The sequence below is a fragment of the Rattus norvegicus genome, chromosome 12 (assembly GCF_021556685.1).
Source record: "Rattus norvegicus strain SHRSP/BbbUtx chromosome 12, alternate assembly SHRSP_T2T, whole genome shotgun sequence".
Taxonomy (NCBI): domain Eukaryota; kingdom Metazoa; phylum Chordata; class Mammalia; order Rodentia; family Muridae; genus Rattus; species Rattus norvegicus.
The window spans coordinates 18,769,249-18,786,452 of record NC_141545.1 but is presented as its reverse complement, the minus strand read 5'-3'; the positions used below and the strand labels follow the sequence as shown (position 1 = coordinate 18,786,452).

The 17,204-nt window shown below is 54.4% G+C and overlaps 1 protein-coding gene across 3 annotated transcripts; it reads left to right on the top strand.

Annotated features, from left to right (window-relative positions):
- The first annotated feature begins 311 nt into the window (after nucleotides 1–311).
- On the top strand, nucleotides 312–14,952 carry Ap5z1 (adaptor related protein complex 5 subunit zeta 1). 3 transcript variants are annotated; one of them, XM_087579222.1, is made up of 17 exons: nucleotides 312–414; nucleotides 2,646–2,780; nucleotides 2,858–3,058; nucleotides 3,502–3,646; nucleotides 3,859–3,968; nucleotides 4,668–4,836; nucleotides 6,011–6,151; nucleotides 6,287–6,324; nucleotides 6,394–6,556; nucleotides 8,035–8,216; nucleotides 9,725–9,867; nucleotides 10,180–10,320; nucleotides 10,728–10,839; nucleotides 11,511–11,608; nucleotides 12,934–13,066; nucleotides 13,139–13,353; nucleotides 13,467–14,946. In XM_087579222.1, exons 3-17 carry the CDS (start codon nucleotides 2,969–2,971, stop codon nucleotides 13,735–13,737), a joined length of 2,151 nt encoding a protein of 716 aa, XP_087435348.1. In that variant the 5' UTR covers nucleotides 312–414; nucleotides 2,646–2,780; nucleotides 2,858–2,968; the 3' UTR covers nucleotides 13,738–14,946.
- Nucleotides 14,953–17,204: the final 2,252 nt, after the last annotated feature.

The following is a 17,204-nucleotide window of genomic DNA, read 5'->3' as shown; positions in this document are numbered from 1 at the left end:
TCCGGGGTCAAAGGAAACTGTTCCGGGGCCGAGAGCTCTGGGCTCCAAGGATCAGGACCACGGTCCCATGGCTCCCAGCTGCTTGCTGACGTGGATAAAAGCCCGGCAGATGGGCTGTACGTTTTGGCCGAGGCTTCCAGCCGCAGGACCGGAAGTTGGTCTGTCCCTAGTGGGGGGTTCGCCCACGTGGTGTGGTACAGGAAGCCGGCAGCTAACGCTCCAGATTCTCCCACGTGATGCAGCTAGGACGTGGGAAGGAGGTGGGACGAAAGAGGAAGGGAAACACAGCCCGGTCACGTGACATGCCACGTGACACGACCCCGGAAGCCCGCGACAACATTTCGGTCGCCGGTGGGCTTGGGGCTGTGGCGGCATGTTCTCGGCGGGCGCGGAGAGTCTGCTGCACCAGGCCAGGTCTGCGGATCTGGGGACGGGGCCACGGGGCGTGAGACGAAGCTGGGGAGGAGCGGGGAGGCGGTGGTCCCGCTGCGTAGCTCAGGCCCGGTGTGGCGCCGAGTCCTGGGCTCAGGGCGGCCTTCGTGGAGTGTGAGGCACAGGACCCAGCCAAGGAATCCTCCCATCGTGTCTGGGGCCATGCCAGTGCTGGTCCTGGCGCTCAGCGTCTAGGTTGCGCCTTCCTTCCCAACTAGCTAGTCCAGTGGTATGTAATTAAACGAAGGAAACGACTAGCAGAAACCCAGACCTGATGCATTTGGTAAACTTAAAATGCAAAGGGACAAATCTGGACTCAGCTGGGCCGCTCGTGGGGAAAGATTAGAATGGATAAGGTCTCTGGGATCTCTGGGAGCTAGAGCAAGTCTGGGGTCTGCGAACTCGGAGACAGAACTCCGAAGACAGAGGGGCTTAATAGGTAAATGCGCTTGCTGCCAAGGCTGACTCCCTCGATTCGACCCCAGGGGCCCTCGTGGAGGAAGGAAAAATCAAGTCCAGTAAGTTGTCGTCTTCTGATCTCCACTTGAGCACCCCAACATGCGCATACATAAAGTAATAAATAAATAAAGACAGTTCTCTTAAGATCTATTAAGAAAATGGTGACCCAGCCACACAGTCCACCCACAGCCCTCCTTGCCTTCAGTAATGGGTGGATAGTTCTCATTTTAAAGATATGTGTTCCATGGGGACTTCTTCATGCCAACACAAAAACAGTGTCATCCTATCTCATAGCGTATGTGGTTTATCACTCTGCCCCCATTGGGCACAACCCTGGGCCAGTTTGTTCTGTAGGTTCCTTAATATGACCCTGGGTGGAGGATGTAGGAAACAGCCAGCTGGGGTGGTGGGAAGCTATTGGAGAACGTCCTGCGGCCTTCACAGACTTCTAGGACATGCAGTAGCTATGGAGAGAGTCTACCTGTCAGTCTTCCAATTCCTAGGGGCCAAGTTCAAGCATCTGACAGGCAGGTCCAAAATGTGGGCAGTCTGCAGACTGTCAGCCCTGTCAGGAGACCTCTCCTTCTCAGCGCCCACAGGCAACTGATCCATCCATCCATCCATCCATCCATCCATCCATCCATCCATCCACATTGGCTGAGACAGAATCTTACTGTGTGGCCCCTATAATTATGTAGGCCAAGCTGACCTCAGACTCACAGAGATCCATCTCCCTCTGCCTCCTAAGTGCTGGCATTATAGGTCCTTGCCACCACACCGGGCAATTCCTTCATCATTTCGGGCCTTTTCGTTGTGGTGGTGGGGTTGGAACCTGGGGCCACAAGCATGTAGGCAGGCGCTCTTTCCCCCTCTTTTCCTTGCTGTTAAGCTTGGAATAAAAGCAAGGAAACCCATTTCCACACTGAAGCCTGGTTCAGTCCCAGAGTATCTGCATTAGGCCAGTGTTGTATCAGGCTCACTTTACACTCTGCTGTGATCTCTTCAGTACAGAAGCTTTACACTGCCCTTCTCACAAGGCTCCCTGAAGCTGGGTTGAAAGACAGCTTTCAACAGGCGTGAGTGCTAGCAATGGAGCTCTTATTGTGTGCAAGGCCCTGGGGGAGGGGGAGCCAGGCATGGTTGTGAGCACCCACACACCTTGGGAGCGCACAAGGAATGGGGATTAAAAGTTTGAGTCTGGGCTATATAGTAAGTTGAAGGCTAGCCAACCTGGCCTACATAGCAAGACTCTCTAGGAGAGGAAGAGAGGCAACTTGAACTAAATATTCTTTTGAAAGGTTCATAAAACCTTTTACTGGTGGATGGAAGCCAAGGCAGGAGAATTGCTGCAAGCTCCAGGCTAACCTGGGCTACAAAGCGAGGCCCCATCTCAAAGAAGAATAGAAACCTTAAAACAGAGTTTTCTTTTTTTTTTTTTTTCTTTTTTCTTTTTTTCGGAGCTGGGGACCGAACCCACTCTACTGAGCTAAATCCCCAACCCCCCAGAGTTTTCTTTTTATCATGGGAGCAACAGAGCAAAGCTGTATGCCTCACCATTAAGGGGTATCACCAGGAAACTGGGAATGCCGCATCTCGGTTCCAGAGGAGGAACCTGTCTGTACCCCAGTTCCTATCAATCCACCCCCAGGCACTGTGAGCCTGGGTGCTGCTCCCCGCTTTCTCTGTGCTGCATAGGGACAGTCCCCAGCTGGGGATGTGGATTAGCAGCACTGTGGTTCCCCTTCCTTCCTCAGGGAGATCCAGGATGAGGAGTTGCAGCGCTTCTGCTCCAGGGTCACTAAGCTGCTGCAGGAAGCCCCAGGGCCGGCCACTGTGGATGCCTTACAGAGACTCTTCCTCATAGTCTCATCCACCAAGTATCCCCGGAGGTGAGTGGGCAGCCCCGCTTTGGGTCCCTGTGCATCTGCCAGCCAGCTTCCCTGGGATGCCAGTGTACTGGACGTAGGTCTCACCTTCCAGGCTGGAGAAAGCGTGTGTGGACCTGTTGCAGACCACTCTCTGCTTGCCCACAAGCCCTGAGCAGCTGCAGGTCCTTTGTGCTGCTATCTTGAGAGAGATGTCGCCTTTTAATGACCTGACCCTGTCCTGTGATCACACCCAAAACACCCGGCAGCTTAGCCTTGTGGCCTCTGTGCTCTTGGCCCAGGTAATGCAGTTGCCACCATTGGGGGGGGGGGTAGGGTAGGAAAGGGGTGAGTGGAGTCTGTTTCTGGTGGTTCTTGGGGTCTTAGGAACACAGCAAGCTGGTTTGTGTCCCTCCATGTACCGTCAGCTCGGTGCCCATTCCCTTGAATGGTCTAATGATTATCTCAAGTGTGCATAGCCCCCTGCCCTCTCCCGTCTCATGCACACGAACACACATACTCGAATGTGCACACACACATACACTAGGTCTCTGTTGGTAGCTAAAACCGACTTTAGAGCCTGGGCTGCCCTTCTGATATTCCTGAACGTAAGGTCTCCGAACTTGGAGAGAGGCTACAGTGTACTTTCCAGACGTTCTCTGGGCTTGAACTCAGGTCCGTGAGCTGGTAAGGCACTCGCTTTATCAGCTGAGCCATGTCCTCAGCTCCCTGTCCTGCTTTGAAGGGAGACAGGAACGGAGAAATCAGACAAGTGAGCCAACGCATCTTCAAGATCCTGGAGAACCGGCAGCCTGAGGGGCCCAGTGTCAGGCCCCTCCTCCCCGTCCTGTCCAAGGTCATTGGCCTTGCCCCAGGCATCCTCGTGGAAGGTACTGGATGCTTCTTTCCAAGAAATCCTTCTTGGCTCCTTTCCCACTGCGACTGTAGTATAGGGTGTGGTGGAGGGAGGGTTGAGCTTACCATAAGGTTTGACCCACAGTGTTGGGTTCTCTTGAGCACCAATTTCTCTTGAACAAACTCAGCACAGCCTGGGAGTCTGGGAGTCTAACTTCCCCGAACTGTACCCCTTCCCTTCCCACAGACCAGACCAACCTGCTCAGCAAAAGGCTGGTAGACTGGCTCCGCTACGCCAGCATCCAGCAAGGGCTTCCGTATTCAGGGGGCTTCTTTTCTACGCCCAGGACCCGGCAGGTGAGTCCCCACTGCCTCAGGACCCCGGGGAGTTGAAATCACAGAAGCTCTGTCACAGCTGGGTATGTGGCTAGCCCTTGGCTAGCACGCATGAGGCCCTTGACTCAAGCCCCAGCACTGCGTAGACTGAGCGCAGTGGTGCACCCCTCTAATGGTCGTGTGCATCTGTAATGCTGGTCCACACCTGGAGCAAGAGAATCAGGATTTCAGAGTCATCTTCAGCTACATAACAAATCCAAGGACGGACCGATGTACGAGAGACTATGTCACTTCTGATAGAGCTCCCTCTGTCCCACATGTGGGTACCACACGTAGCCATTCTACCAGGCAGGGTCCTGTGGATGCTGTATGTCCTTCCTCTTGGTTCCAATGAGACCTCTTCTTGCTGTCCTCACCTCAGAGTGGACAGGTCCTGGGATTGGGGTGGCGGTACACTTTGCGTCCAGCCATACCTAGCTTGTGTGGCTCCTGCTCAGCGCATGACACACGTCTGCACTGGAGTCGGAATCATGTCTCTAGGTGTTGGGGTAGGCCGGCCTGGATCTCGGGTGCAGGTGCATCTTGTGTACAACCTTGGGAGAGGGTGGGGGCTGCAGGCTTCTGGGCCATGCTGGAGCTCACAGCCTCACATGACTTCTGTTCTCCTGAGTAGTTTATGGGCCCAACGACTCGTCCCCAGCCCTGTGCTTCCTCCCACAGCCAGGTCCCATCACCGAGGTGGATGGAGCAGTGGCTTCTGACTTCTTCACGGTACTCTCCACGGGCCAGCACTTCACAGAGGACCAGTGGGTGAACATGCAGGCCTTCTCCATGCTGAGGAAATGGTTGCTGCACAGCGGCCCCGAGGACCCTGGCAGCCCAGATGCAGGTGCACCTGGGATGGGACAGGACACTGAGGGGTAGGGAGCACAAGTACACTGTGGCTTGGGGACAGGCAGAGACGGTGGGCAGGAGGCACTGTGCCCTACAGTGTAGCCTAGATGGACACCACAGGTGTCTGTAGGCCGAGCAAGGTGTGCGATGGTTTGGAGGCCAGCAACAGGGCCCGCTGACCCCAGGAAGAACCAGTGCCATTTGTAGGCGTACCAGTGTCTCCACAAGGTGCTGCAGTGTTCCCAGAGAGCCAGGCGGGTCCTCCAGGGCAGTACCCCAGGCCCATCTGATCCACTCCATCTGCAGACTTGGAGTATAGAATCAGACCGAGCGGCTCATGGTGGTGTGTACCTACGAACCCAGCACTTGAGAGGTGAAGGCAGGAGGATCAAGGGTTCAAAATCAGTCTCAACTACATAGTGTGGAACCTGTGTTGCGACTCTGTCTCCGAAACAACAGAAAACAACACAAAGGGTAGTGATACCTATCATGCCAACAACTTTGGACCCTGAGGCAGGAGAATTATAAGTTTGAGATCAGCCTCAGCTATACCACAAGACCTTGTTTTGTTTTGCTTTTAAGAATTATTTATCGGAGTTGGGGATTTGGCTCAGTGGTAGAGCGCCTGCCTAGCAAGCGCAAGGCCCTGGGTTCAGTCCCCAGCTCCGAAAAAAAGAATAAAAAAAAAAAAAAAGAATTATTTATTTATGTATATGAGTACACCATTGCTCTCTTCAGACACACCAGAAGAGGGCATTAGATCTCATTACAGATGGTTGTGAGCCACCATGTGGTTGCTGGTACTTGAACTCAGGACCTCTGGAAGAGCAGTCAGTGCTCTTAACTACTGAGCCATCTCTCCAGCCCAAGACTTGTTTTTGTTTTTGTTTTTTTTTCTTTTTTTTCGGAGGTGGGTACCGAACCCAGGGCCTTGCGCTTGCTAGGCAGGCGCTCTACCACTGAGCTAAATCCCCAACCCTAAGACTTGTTTTAATACACTAAAAACGAAACAGAAAAACCAATCAGCAGCCCAGACAGATGTGTGCACCTGGCACTGAGTGACAGCAGCCTCATACCTCTGACCTTGAACACTGGGGGGCTGCCAGAGCATGTCCTCTGCCAGTCTGCCCGTCCACCCAGGGGCATCAAGGTGTCCTTTTCTCCTACAGATGACAAGTCAGAGCTGGAGGGCTCTATGCTGTCTGTGCTCTCCGCGGCCTCCACTGCGAGCCGACTGCTGCCCCCTCGGGAGCGGCTGAGGGAGGTGGCCTTTGAATACTGCCAGCGCCTGTTGGAGCAGAGTAACCGGAGTGAGTCCCCAGGCTGCCAACAAAGGGCCCCATCCCACACTGCCATCCAGGGTGGACTCTTGTCACACGACTGCCCACGGCCGCAGCCTTACGCCCGTGGGGCTCTTTAGAGACAGCTGGCTCTCTCTGTTCCAGGAGCGCTGAGGAAGGGGGACTCGGACCTACAGAAAGCCGTAAGTAGGCTGTAGGGTAGCTGGGGCGGGTGCTGCCTGGACCCATGACAGAGCGCAGTATCCCCGCAGTGCCTGGTGGAAGCTGTGTTGGTGCTAGATGTGCTGTGCCGGCAGGACCCCTCCTTCCTTTATCGTACCCTCTCCTGCCTGAAGCCACTGCACAGGAGGCTGGGCGAAGACCCTGGCAGCGAGCGGGCTCTGGTGCCTCTTGCCCAGTTCTTCCTGAACCACGGTGAGTCTGGGTGCATGGGAAACAGACCACAAAGACCAGGGTCTTCCACACTTAGAGGCTATCACATTGATGTTTTTGTTTTGTTTTATTTATTGGTAGTGCTGGGTATGGAACCCAGATCCTTCTCATACTAGACAAGTGTGTCTGCTGAGCCACACCCAGCCCCTCACTGGGGGATTCTAGGCAGGGACTCTACCACTGAGCCACGCCCCAGCCCCTCACTGGGGGATTCTAGGCAGGGGCTCTACCACTGAGCCACGCCCCAGCCCCTCACTGGGGGATTCTAGGCAGGTGCTCTACCACTGAGCCACGCCCCCAGCCCCTCACTGGGGGATTCTAGGCAGGGGCTCTACCACTGAGCCACGCCCCAGCCCCTCACTGGGGGATTCTAGGCAGGGGCTCTACCACTGAGCCACGCCCCAGCCCCTCACTGTGGGATTCTAGGCAGGGGCTCTACCACTGAGCCACGCCCCAGCCCCTCACTGTGGGATTCTAGGCAGGGGCTCTACCACTGAGCCACGCCCCAGCCCCTCACTGTGAGATTCTAGGCAGGGGCTCTACCACTGAGTTTTATTCCCAGCACTCTTTCTATTTTGATTGCTTTGTTTTATTGTTACTTGGTTGGTTAGTTGTTTTGGTTTTTCTCCTGTGTAACTTTGGGTGACCTAGAACTCATGGAGACCCATCTGCCTTGTCTCCCAAGTACTGGGGTTAAGAGTGTGCCACCACACCCAGTGTCTTAGTGTGTCTGTTGTTGTAATGAAACACCATGACCAAAACAGCAAGTTGGGGAGGAAAGGGTTTATTTGGCTTACACTTCCAGATCATAGTCCATCATTGGAGGAAGTCAGGGCAGGAACTTAAGCAGGGCTGGAACCTGGAGGCCGGAGCTGATGCAGAGGCCATGGAAAGGTGCTGCTTACTGGCTGGTTATCCGTGGCTTGTTCAGTCTGCCTTCTTAGAGAACCCAGGACCCACCGTGGGCTGGGCCCTCCCTCATTCATCACTAATGAGGAAATCCCTTACAGCTGGGTCTCATGGAGGCATTTTCTCCATTAAGGCTCCTTCCTCTGATGACTCTAGCTTGTGTCAAGTTTGACACACAAACCAGCCAGTACACCCAGCCTCCCTTTATTTTGGAATGGGTTCTCACAGTGTTGCCCAGGCTGTTCTTGAACTTATGATTCTTCTGCTTCAGCGTCCAAAATAACTGAGATTATAGTTCTGTGCCAAGCTCAGGACTCTAATGTATCATGGGCCCATGGAAGTGAAAAGTTGAGGCTTACCACCTTCCTGACAGTGCCCCTGTGGTTTGTGCTCTGGCCTCAGGGAGGTGGCAACGTCTCTGAAGACTCATGCAGCCCTGGAGGCTCGGCCAGGCTGGCTGAGCTCTAGCCTAGAGTAGGAATCCTTATTCTGAGTCACTGCAGATCTACTGCTGTAGGTCCTAATGCATGGTAGTGTCTGGTGTCTTTCAGGGGAGGCGGCCGCCATGGATGCAGAAGCCATCTACGCGCAGCTGCTAGGCAGTCTCCCTTCTGAGCGCTTCCACAGCCCGACTCTGGCCTTCGAGGTCATACACTTCTGCACGCACAACCTGGCTCTGTTCGACCCCCACTTTCTCAGCCTTCTCCGGCTGAGCTTCCCAAATCTATTCAAGGCATGTGTGGGCTTCATTGGGTGTGGGGTTAGGGGTTCCCTCTTAAGTGATTTCAGTTTGGGGTGTGGTGAGGCGTGGGACTAGGGGTTCCCATGTATCATGGCATCCAGAGTTATCTCGGGCAGCCACCTGGAAACCAGAGCAGGTGCTTCACACATGTAATCTCAGCACGAGGGAGGTGGAGCCAAGGATCAGAAGTAGGAGTTCAAGGCCTGCTTTGGTTACATAGCAGTACCAGGCCATCCTGGGCTACATGACACCCTGCCTCCAAAAGCAAACAAAGCCAGATGTGGTGTGGTGGTGCACAGCTGTAATGCCAGCGCTCAGGAGACTGAAGCATGGGGATTTCGAAGTGTTTGAGACCAGCCTGGTCTACAGAAGAACTTAGGCTATACAACAAAAACAGCAAACAACAAAAAGAAAAACCTAGTCGCTGGAGAGATGGCTCAGTGGTTAAGGACACTGGCTGCTCTTGCAGAGGACCTGCATAGGGAATCACACAACCGTCTGTAACTCTAATCACAAGGAATGTAGCGCCCTCTTCTGACCTCTATAGGCACCTCATGCAACCCACTAGCTGTGTGTGCGTGTGCGTGTGTGTGTCTGTCAGTCTGCTGGGCATGCATGTATTCCGTGTACATGAGTCTAGGTGTATGTGTGTGGAGATGATAGCACAAACTTGGGTGCTGGGTTTTACCTTTCACCTTGTTGGTTGAGACCGGTTCTCTATTTGCTAACCTGCATATGCCAGGCTAGTTGGCCTGTGGCCTTCCTGGGACTCTTGTCTGCCTCCTTGCAGTAGGAGCACTGGAGTCTCGATCATGTGCTACCCAGTGCAGTTTTATGTGGGTTCTGGGGGTTTGGACTTAGAGCCTCGTTTTTTATCACATTAATCACCTCCTCCCCTCTTTGGAAACAGAAACTGACTTTACTGGGAGCTCACGGGTGTGCCTAGACTGAATGGCCATCCAGGCCCAGTAATGTACGATCTCTGCCTCCCCAGCACTGGGGTTTTGGGTGCACACTACCGTGTGCTTTTACAGATCCTTCTGCCTGTCAGCAGTCACCTTACTCTCCGAGCCATCTCCCTACCCCAAGACTCCTTTTCCTAAAGAAAACAAGTAATGGCTACCTTTATTGCTGGCACAAAATTGACTGCAAAAGAAGAAACAAAATAGCAGATGTGACCAGAGAGGTGACTCTAGCTAGTAAAGACACTTGCTGCTAGACCTGGCAGTCAGAGTTGTGTCCCTGCGACCCACGTGGTAAACAGAGACAACCTTTGGCGTCCACTGATGTGTACGCGTGCACACACTCATATTAGCAATAGTAAGTAAAACATACACCATCGCCAAAGGCAGACAGCCTCATCACAGGTTGTGGGGGACAGGGGGAGGCGTGTCCCTGTCTACACAGGGTCTGTGCTGTGAGTGGGCAGTAGGAGGCCACTGGATGAGGCCATGCCACCTAGCATCCTCTCGCCTGCTGAGCCATTGTGTACCCTGCAGTTCCTGGCTTGGAACAGCCCTCCGCTCACAGCCGAGTTTGTGGTACTCCTCCCTGCTCTCGTGGATGCTGGAACTGCTGTGGAGATGTTGCATGCCCTGCTTGACCTGCCCTGTCTGACTGCTGCCCTGGACCTACAGCTCAGGTGAGCCCACTCTGGCCTGCTCAGCCCTGTCCCCTCCCACGCACCTGGGCACTAGTGCTGCTCCTTAGTTCTCCCGATCCCCCAGCCCTGGCTTTAGCCCACAGAAGTACATCTCTGGGCCATTTGCCATCTGGAATAGCCCCTGAGTCCCTGGCCTCCTCAGCACAGCCATGTCCATCAAAGGGAGACTCCCATGTTCTGTACGGAGTCGTTCCCCATCCCCGAAAGCCAGTGCCCCCGACATCAAGTCAAATAGGGCTATGGGCGACTTGTGCTAAGAGTTTCGTTCCAGCCTAGCTTCTGTCCTCTTAGGTCCACACAGACCCCGTCGGAAAGGCCGCCTTGGGATGTCTCCCTCAGGGTCCCTAGCTGCCTGGAGGCCTTCCAGGACCCACAGTTCCAAGGACTCTTCCGGCACCTGCTTCGCACCAAGGCCAGCGGCTCCACCGAGAGGTGGGGTTCTATGCCAGAGACTGGGCTGTATCTTCTCAGCCCGAGGAGATAGCCATGGTCCCCATCACTACTGCCCTGGGCATTGGGGGCGGGAGGGGCTTCAGGGCTCTACTCATTGATCCAGCCCTCATTTAGAGCTGTGAGCAGTCCACTATCCAAGTGGGAAAACTAATACCTAGGATATTCTGGGGGGTGGGAGGACCTCGGCAGGCCTCTCATTCAGCCCTTGCTGGCCTTTCCCTGGCTCTGCTGTCCTGGGAGCCCCTGACATCTCTGGTCTCCTCAAGTCCCAAGGAGCATGTAATCCCAAGGAGTGAGTGAACCATGACCTCCTGCAGCCAGCCACAGTATCCCTCCAGGAAGGAACTGAGGGTGGGCCAGCACTCAGTAGGCCCATTTGTCCCCAGACTGACGCCACTTCATCAGGTGCTGAAGCCCATGGCCAGCTGTGCCCGGGTAGCCCAGTGTGTGGAGGCAATTCCTGTCTTGCTCCAGGCTTTCTTCTCAGCTGTGACCCAGGTGAGCCCACCACCCAGGTGCCCTCCTCCATAGACGTCACATAGTCAAGAGGGACTGGACCCCACAGGAGGTTTGTCCTGCTGCACTCTCCATGGAAAGGGCTGTTCACAGTCAGCCTTAGGACAGGGCGGGCACTTGAGGCTGGCAGCATAAGCTAGAGCCAGGACAGCGTGTGTCCCAGCACCCCACCACAGCCCAATGGTTCCCTCCTGGCTGCATGTCCACAGGTCAGATGACTAGAAGCCCACAGAACCCCTTGAGGTAGTCTAGCAACAGAATGGGCAATTTGGGGTCACTCAGCAAGACAAGGCGGAGCCTTGGCCTCAGGGAACAGGCTTTTTAAATTTACTTTTGTTTGTTTGTTTTTGAGACACCACCTCTCTGTATAACCCTGCTAGTCTGGAGTTCACCACATGAATCAGACTGGCCTCATAAACTCAGACCTGCCTCCCTCTGTCCGTCTCCCAAGTGCTGGGGTTAAAGGTGTGCGCCCCCACAGCCTGCAACAGGTTCTAAAACAGGGGTTCTAAAAGGCAGCTGCAGGGCAGGAGCCAGGCCGGGGCCTCTGCGTCCTCTCCCAGCCCCGGGTGCTGGGGAAGGCAGCCAGGGAGTGAGGAGCTCCACCCCATCGTGCTTCTCAAGACTGAGCCAGTTCCTGTTCTTGATCGCAGACTGCCGACGGGCCCCTCATCAACCAGCTGGCACTGCTGCTCCTGGAGAGAAGTGACTCCCTCTACCCAGTCCCTCAGTATGAGGCCCGTGTGCACAGGTAGGCTCACAGCCTGGCAGGGTCACAGTGCCCATGGCACACACAGACCAGCTCTCTGTGTTTCCCGTCCTGCTCACAGGCTGGGGGCTCACTGCTGACTGCCAGTTCCTCCACCAGCCTGCATTTCATCCTCCATTAAGAACATTCTTGAGGCTTCCCTCCTCCAAGATGTGTCCTTTCAGATTGGCTCGTGTCTCTGTTGTACATGGTCCTGTCCACTGAGGTGGGTCTCAGTCGTGACCCCAACCATGACATTATTTCATTGCTACTTCATGACTATAGTTTTGCTACTGTTGTGAATGGTGACATATCTGACATACAGGATACCTGATACGTGACCCACAGGTTAAGAACCACTGCTTTAGGGGGGTTATTCACACACATATATACCCGTGCTGGGGATTAAGGATAAGGCCACCTGAATGTTAGGCAAGTGCTCCTACCACTGAGCCACGCCCCAGCCCCCTCACTGGGGGATTCTAGGCAGGGGCTCTACCACTGAGCCACACCCCAGCCCCTCACTGGGGGATTCTAGGCAGGGGCTCTACCACTGAGCCACACCCCAGTCCCTCACTGGGGGATTCTAGGCAGGGGCTCTACCACTGAGCCACACCCCAGTCCCTCACTGGGGGATTCTAGGCAGGGGCTCTACCACTGAGCCACACCCCAGTCCCTCACTGGGGGATTCTAGGCAGGGGCTCTACCACTGAGCCACGCCCCAGCCCCCTCACTGGGGGATTCTAGGCAGGGGCTCTACCACTGAGTCACGCCCCCAGCCCTTCACTGGGGGATTCTAGGCAGGGGCTCTACCACTGAGCCACGCCCCCAGCCCTTCACTGGGGGATTCTAGGCAGGGGCTCTACCACTGAGTCACGCCCCCAGCCCCTCACTGGGGGATTCTAGGCAGGGGCTCTACCACTGAGCCACGCCCCCGGCCCTTCACTGGGGGATTCTAGGCAGGGGCTCTACCACTGAGCCACGCCCCCAGCCCCCTCACTGGGGGATTCTAGGCAGAGGCTCTACCACTGAGCCACGCCCCCAGCCCCTCACTGGAGGATTCTGGGCAGGTCCTATACTCTTCATTTATGGTAGCTCCACTCCAACCCAGGCTATCCTAGAACTCACAGCATCCCTCCTTCCTCACTATCAACTAGCCTGGAATTCAGGCCATCATGTCCCCATGGAGTGAAAGGTTCCCTATGGGTGGCAAGTTTTATCTTCCTGACTTCAGCCAGGTGCTCCTGGCTCTCCTGCTCCCGTTGGGTAGGCTGAGGTCAGGCCTGCCCCAAGTACACAGCCTCACAGGGTTCCCACTCTCCTCACAGGGTGCTGAGCTCCCAGCTCCTGGTGCTGTGTAAGCTGAAACCATCACTGGTGGTGGAACTGTCCCGAGAGCTTCTGGAGTTCGTGGGGAGCGTGAGCAGCATCCGCAGCCGAGCCAGCATGTTCACCTGTGTGGTAAGTGCACGCTGCCCTCCCACCATCCAACAGGAAGCCCTGATGCCTGCTGACCCTCTGCTCTGGGCTTAGGTGTGGGCCATTGGTGAGTATCTGTCGGTGACCTGCGACAAGAGGTGCACAGCAGAGCAGATCAACAAGTTCTTTGAAGCCCTGGAAGCCCTGCTGTTTGAAGTCACCCAGTCCCGCCCCTCAGCCGACTTGCCCTGCTGTCCCCCAGAGCTGGTCACTGCACTCATGACCACATTGACCAAGCTAGCCTCCCGGAGCCAAGACCTGATCCCAAGGTACCCAGCTAGGAAGCACAGAGAGGAACCCGGCCGGGAGGGAGGGCAGCTCTTGGGTGCTTTGGGGGAACTGACTCTTAGCAGCTAAGGACTTGAGACCCTCTCTTGCCCAGGGTGTCACTGTTCCTGTCAAAAATGCGGACCCTGGCCCAGAACCCAGCCACCAGCTCTATGCACAGTGAGGAGGATACAGAATCCATCCGGATCCGGGCTACAGAGCTGCTAACCCTACTGAAGATGCCCAGTGTGGCCCAGTTTGTGTTCACACCCACCGTGGGCGTGTGCCAGCCCCGCTACCACCAAGACACCAACGTGGCCCTGCCTCTGGCTCTGCGTACGGTCAGCCGACTGGTGGAGAAGGAGGCTGGCCTCTTGCCAGGTTGAAGGGACAGTCACCACCTAAACAGTGGCTTCAGCTGAAGAGCCTGGGCAGTCGATGATAATAGAGCTCAGCTGCAGGCTCAGGTAGCTCGTGAGGAGCAGGAGGGAGGCGGACATGGCTGTGAGGTTGGGGTCACCAGCCCCTGGGTATGAGTCATCCCTCCTTGTCTCTGTGGCTGGCTGTAGTCAGCCTTGACAGCTGATAAGTGACTGAGTGTTAACTTCCTAGGCCGAGCACAAATGGCCTGGTCTGCTTCTGCTGTTACTCATTTCTGAACTTGGGGGCAGGGAGCAGTGTAGGAAAAATAAACTGTAAAAAATGATGTATGCTGGGCAATGGGGGCACATGCCTTTCATCCCAGTACTCAGGAGAAACAGAGACAGGCAGATCTGAGTTTGAGGCCAGCCTGGTTTACAGAGTGAGCTCCATGACAGCCAGGGTTACACAGAGAATCCCTGTCTCAAAAAATTAAAAAGAAAAAAGAAAAAAAAAAGAAAGAATTACTTAATATTTATGTGTAGGTGTTTGCACACACCACAGCGCACACGGGGAAATCAGGAGACAACTTCGGTGATCAGTTCTCTCCTTCAGCCATGTGGGTCCTGGCTGATTGCCTGACTCAGTGACAAGTGCCTTTACTTACAGAGCCATTTTACCTGCCCCCAAGTAAACTTTCCAATGCTGTGTACAGCCCAGACCTCTGCCTTCCTCAGGCTGGGAGATCACCAGGGAGCCTGACCATGGTCTGCTGCCCTTCCCACACTGCCCTCTGTGGAGGGGGGTCCCTGGGTCTCCTGTTTGCTTCCTGTGTTCTTGATGTGACAGAAATAACATGCTCTGGAGCTGAAGCTTTGCCACAAAGCCCTACATTTAATCCCCAGTGTAACATGGTGATGCATACTGTAATCCCAGAAGGTAGAGGCAGGAAGGTCAGAAGTTCAAGGTCAGCCTAGGCTACAGAAGAAATTGGGCTGGGAAGACTTCTCAGCACATAAAAGCCCTTGCCCTGATGACACAGGGTTGTCCCCTAGATCACATGTGTGAAGCCACAGACCATGGTGTGTGTGTGCACCTGTGGAGACAGCATCAAAGCTCAAAGGCTTGCTAGAGCAGTGGAAGGACGAAATGGAAGGCAAGAACTAACTCTCAACGCATGCTGTGCCTTGGTCACACGAGACATTTTAATCTAAATAAAGCTCAAGGTGTATTCATGAGGGTGCAATGTCTTCTGGGTCCACCTGCAAGTGGTGTTTGCCTAATTATGCTGCTTCCTAAATTTAAGGATATGGGAAGACTGGACTTGGGGGAGCTCTTATGTGCTCCTGTAGCCCTGCACAGAAGCATCCAGGTCTCCTGGTGCTCAAGCCCTGCTTGAGCCTTTGTGATTTTCCTGAGTCCTGGGCAGTTAGTTCTTCAGGAGCTTTTCAGGTACTAACAGTGCATGGCCACTAGATGGCGGCGCTGCACCGGTCTTGCTGCGCACACACGCCTTTGGCCCCGCCCACACCTCTCACTCTGCTTCTGGGTTCTGCCTTGTGGCTGAATTCCTTAAGGGAAAATTGAATTTAGGCTCCAGGTGAGGTCTATGGCTACGTGGGGTGCTCCTACCGAAGCCACAGGGATACTAAAGCCAACGTGGGCCTCATGTTCGGGGAAACGTGTTTGTTGCCACTAGACCTGCTGTGTTCTGACCAAACTCCCCACCCTAGTTGGCCCTGGACAGATGTGCTCACCAAGTTCCCTCTGAGGGCGGGCTCTCCTGTAGCATGGGTAGAGGGGACAGTGGCGTTTGTCTTGCTCTTCAGTCAGGAACATTGGTGGTTTAAAAAAATTAGCCTTTTATGTGAGTGTTTTGCCCGCATGCATGTGAATGCACCATGCACATGTTTTGCATACAGAGGTCAGAGAGCATCGGACTCATTGGACCTGGAGTTGCAAGGTTGTGAAAACACACTGCCCTCTTCTTGGTGGACACCTGGCAAAGCTAAGTGCCGGCTCAGATGGTACTGGCGACTCTGGTCAGGTCACCTGGGGGGGGGGGAGGTGTGGAAGGCTCACACACGCTATTCAGCCACTCTAGAGGACAGGACTGGCCTGGGCTGCAAGCTACCTTTAGTATGTTGTAATCATCTTTCATACGAATGCTTGACAACCTACAAGCACACACACACCATGGTTTTAGCATGTGGTGTGCATTTGTGTGCACGTGTGTGCATCTGTAGCATAGAGGCTGGAGGTTGATGCAGAGTGGTTTCCTCAGTTGCTCTCCACCTAAGTGAAATTTCTTATGCTCTCCTTGGGAGGGGAGTGCGTGCGTGCGTGCGTGCGTGCGTGCGTGCATGCGTGCGTGCGTGCGTGCGTGCGTGCGTGCCAAGGAGGTAAGGACAGATTTTGAGTCTGCTCTGCCCTAGGGATTGCTCTCAGGTTCTGCACAAGTCCTCTTACCCCCGATCCATCCCATCACACAACCTTGTATTTTAAAATAATTTTAGTTTTGAATGAAAAGTTGCTTTCGTCCAGTTTATTCTGATGTTTCCCCTCCCTCCCTCATCTCTTCCCAGATCCTCCCGCCCACCACCCACCCTTCCAATTTCACATCTCTCTGAAGAAAACAAGCAATCGAATAGAAAAGGTGGAAGGAGATAAAAAACAAAGGGGAAAAAAAGAGACTTTTCAGAAAGCAGGGGAAACACAAATGCAGACAGACAGACACACACAAACAAGCAAAAGACCAGTAAGGGGGCAGGGCACGCAAACAAAGCAGTTATGAGATCTCAAAAACATGTTAGCCATCTGCTGCTGGGCTTGGGGCCTACCTGTAAGTGTGGTTTGTGGACCCAGCGAGGCTCCCTTGGAGACACTAATCTTTGCGAATGGTTGTTAGTGGGAGCTGGTTTCTTGGTTGGGGATGGGAGCTGGAGTCTACTTCCTCCTGTACTGGGACCTTGTCTGGCTTGGCTCTGTGCAGGCCCTGTAATGCTGTCACAGTCTCTGTGAGTTAATGTGTGTATGTCAGTCCTGTTGTGTCTGGAAGCCGGTCTTAGGTGTCTGTCATTCACCCCCTCAGGCTCTTAACAGTCTTTCTGCCTCCTCTTCAGCATAGTTTCCTGAGCCCCGAGGGGAGGAATTTGATGGAGGGAGGTGTCCTCATTAGGGCTCAAGAGTTACAAGGCCTGTCACGCTGCATATTGTATAATGGAAACCACTTTTTTTTGGGGGGGGGGACAAAGGTCTTTCACTGAAGCCAGAGCTCATATGCAGCTAGCACAGATTGGGTTCTTCCTGTCATACACACACACACCAGACACATACAAGCATACACACACACACGCACACACGCACACACACACACACACCAGGGCAGGGATACACACACACACACCAGCATTGGGGTTACAGGCAGCCAGGGCGGGGATACATACACACACACACACACACACACACACACACACACACACACACCAGCACT

Bases quoted from the DNA above. Each gene is read 5' to 3' on its own strand.
- Ap5z1 (XM_087579222.1), top strand. From the start codon at position 2,969: ATGTCGCCTTTTAATGACCTGACCCTGTCCTGTGATCACACCCAAAAC. The intron at 3,059-3,501 runs GTAATGCAGTTG...CCTGCTTTGAAG, and splicing joins CCTCTGTGCTCTTGGCCCAG to GGAGACAGGAACGGAGAAAT. The intron at 10,840-11,510 runs GTGAGCCCACCA...TCTTGATCGCAG, and splicing joins TCTTCTCAGCTGTGACCCAG to ACTGCCGACGGGCCCCTCAT.